We start from the raw sequence: 3,366 nt of genomic DNA on the forward strand, positions 1-3,366 counted from the left end.
TCTCTTGTTGGATGCATTATTCAACACTAGGTGATGTTAGATGAGTAGATGGTTTCTTTGTTTTAGGAAATTGTTTGTAGTTGATAGATGATTTGGTAGGCAGTAGATGATGTGTAGTTGAACATGTAGGCAAAATCAAGTCCCTTTTGTGTATATGTTGTCCATAGGTTTTTTTTTTGAACTAAGAGGGGTGATGAATACATGATTTTTGTATGTAAAATAGACTTGTTTGATAATTTGGTTTGATAGATGATGTGTGTATGTGTATATAATCCTATTGTTGGCATACTATATTTGCAAAAAATATGGTGAAATTTGGTACTCTAGATGATATGTATTTGCATATGTGACACCATATTATTTGACAAATTTATTTGATTGAGATGATGTTGGTATGTTTGAGAAGAATTATGTGTGCATATGAAGAAGAAGAAAATGATGTGGTTATGTTTGAGAAGAATGGTTTGTTCATATGGCATAACTTGGAGAAGAAAATTGTATTGTTTTATATTGTTCATGTATTCATAGATGTTTGTGATTTGTTTTGTAGGATGGCAGATGATGATGGACCTTGGTATGCCGGATTAATCGATGAGTGGGATAAGGAGCATCGCTCGTGCCATTGAGAATGGAAATGTAAGAAGCAAGACTTGTCAAATTTCTTTATTTCTCATTTGTGTTCTTGTATTGATCAAAACATCACTTTATTTGCAGCATGTAGTTGCTATGCGCATGAGGGGTCATTCCGCTGATGGCTTTACTTACGACCCGCGGTACGAGCCTTATATTCGGAGATTGGGTCTTCTCCCATTCGTGTTGCAGTTTAAGCGACGCGCTCCGCCGATGAACCACGCGGCGTTGACCGCACTTGTGGATCGTTGGAGGCCGGAGACTCACTCGTTCCACCTTCCATGTGGGGAGCTGACGATGACCCTAGAGGACATGGCTATGATAAGCGGCCTTTCTATCGACGGACAAGCTGTTACCGGTCGTGTCAGCGTCGTTAATTGGCGAGAACGGACAGGCATTTTAATTGGTGTTCAGCCCGACGACCCTCAAGAAGGCAAGGCCGATACCGCGAGAGTGAGGCATTCTTGGCTAAAACTAGTCAGAGGAGACACCAATCCGTGCCCTCAGGGTGCCAATGACGTGGTTGTGCAACAGTACGCGCGGGCCTATCTGTGGTATGTACTAACCAAGGTAGTCTTCTCAGATGCAACCGGGAACTCAGCCCTCTGGATGTTTTTGGAGCTACTCAATAACTGAGATACCCAGTATAGCTGGGGTTCGGCCGCACTAGCATATTTGTATCGTCAGGTAAGAGATATTTGCAACCATTTATCTTGCATTTGTCATGTGCCTCCATATCTAACATGTTTGTGTGATTGCAGCTTGACTTGGCGTGTCGGAGGAAGGGAGATACATCCTCATTGTCTGGGTTTGTTTGGAGCCTATCCGTGTGGATGTGCGAGCGGATCTCGGTTGGACGGCCCGATTTCAAGAACCCCCTCATGGCAAACCCACGGGGTAATCATGACGGGTTGCATGATGATGATCCATATCGGCGCCCTACGCTTGCTTACTATTGGGAACAAGTAACAGTCTACACAGGAAGCTCGCATGTGCAATACAAGTGCTATATGAACGAGCTGGACACCTTGACTGCTGAGCAGGTTTTGAGAAGTTCGATGAGATAAAATTTAGTCAATAATGAAACTTATGTAGCTAACAATGTATCTTTTTGTTTTGCAGGTATATTGGTTGCCTTATGTGGAAGATCGTGACTTTGATCTTAATGAGATGTGCACGCGTGATAGCCATCTTTGGCGGGCGAGGTGCCCAATGATATGCTTCTTCGCAGTCGAGTGGCACTTTGTAGACCGTGTGGCAAGACAATTTGGAAGAAGACAAGGTATTCCAATTGAGGAGAGCAAGGAGGAAATGTTATCTCTGCATCGGTAAGCAAGCATGCCTTGAGTATGTAGTAGATCATTGAATAAGTCAATGTTTGCTAATGCTTTGTCCCGTGCATCATTTGTAGGTTCGATCGAAGGAACAATCAGGATATATCGGATTGGGCAAACAAACACCGTGCGTGGATAGAAATTTGGAATCAAAGAGACACGTTAGTGCAATCAGAGAATAGACCTCACAATCAGTCAGCATATCAGAAGTATCAAGTGTGATATGCGGATCGTTACCGGTTGAAGCTGAAGCCTGGTTGGACTCATGAGGAGTGGTCGGAGTTGGTGTCTGAAGACCCGGAGATTGCACAAGGTTATCAAACCTTTAACACGGCTGTGAGAGACACCAGAGGGGCTCACGTTGACTATGCACCGATGCATGACGAAATGGTAGTCTGTTTGACCGATTCTAACATATTTGCATCATGTTGTCTTCTTTCAAATACATAAGTTTGGTGTGTTCATGAATTGCAGGGCAGAGAGTTGCTTCTGTGCATCAACGATGCCAATGTTGCACTGAGTCATCCACCTGGTGGTGCATTATCTGAGAGGACTCTTAGGAGCACGATGGAGGTTAGTCGCAATATATTATAAAAGTTTCTTTTCGCGGATTAGTTATTTGCATCTCATATCATAGCATATTTTGTGTTGTCGCAGAAGTTCAAGAAGCGGTTCCATAAGATGGCAGCTATGCTTTCTTGCCATGGTGCTCAGTCCAGTGACGTGTATGCACCTGGTAGCCGCGCCGCCAGAGCTAATAAACGGCGTTATGTCCAGAACGAAGAGGACATAGAGGAGGAGGTCAATGAAGAGGAGCCAACACATCATGATGAGCATGAGTATGATGCAACACATCAAGAGGATCATGAGTATGATGTTGATGCTCCACAACCATCACAGGTTACACAACCGACACAAGGCAATGCCCGCTCTAAAAAAGGCAAAGCAATAGCTAAGACACCGGGCCAGAAAGGTAGAAAGAAGATATGGAACACTCAATTCCATAGTCCGGAGTATCCTCATCAATTTATGCCTACGGGAATGCAAAGATATAAGTCCAACAATGATGCGGAGGCGGAGGAGGCTAGCGAAGAGGAGGAGCATGAGGCTAGCGAAGAGGAGGAGCATACACTTGCAGACATCGTGAAGAGAGGAAGGAAGAAGTGAGCTTGTTGTAGTTTGTTTCAATGAGCTTGTTCTAGTTTGTTTCGATGAATTTGGTGTAGTCTCTTTCCATGAACTTGTTGTCGTTTCTTTCCATGAACTTGTTGCCGTTCGAATTAAGTTGCACCGGATTCGTGAAGTTGCTATGAATGTTTGACATGAATTTGTCGTTTAAAAGTACTACTCAATGATGTGATTTATGTGAATTGTTGTTTCCTGTGATATCTATGAATTCATT

At 43.4% G+C, this 3,366-nt stretch overlaps 1 protein-coding gene across 1 annotated transcript; it reads left to right on the forward strand.

Moving 5' to 3' along the window:
• The first annotated feature begins 2,339 nt into the window (after nt 1–2,339).
• Nucleotides 2,340–3,131, forward strand: LOC119339683. The gene is made up of 3 exons (XM_037611655.1): nt 2,340–2,354; nt 2,439–2,537; nt 2,622–3,131. Exons 1-3 carry the CDS (start codon nt 2,340–2,342, stop codon nt 3,129–3,131), a joined length of 624 nt encoding a protein of 207 aa, XP_037467552.1.
• The last annotated feature ends 235 nt before the right edge of the window (nt 3,132–3,366 follow it).

Source organism: Triticum dicoccoides, chromosome 7B (assembly GCF_002162155.2).
Source record: "Triticum dicoccoides isolate Atlit2015 ecotype Zavitan chromosome 7B, WEW_v2.0, whole genome shotgun sequence".
In the NCBI taxonomy this organism is placed as follows: domain Eukaryota; kingdom Viridiplantae; phylum Streptophyta; class Magnoliopsida; order Poales; family Poaceae; genus Triticum; species Triticum dicoccoides.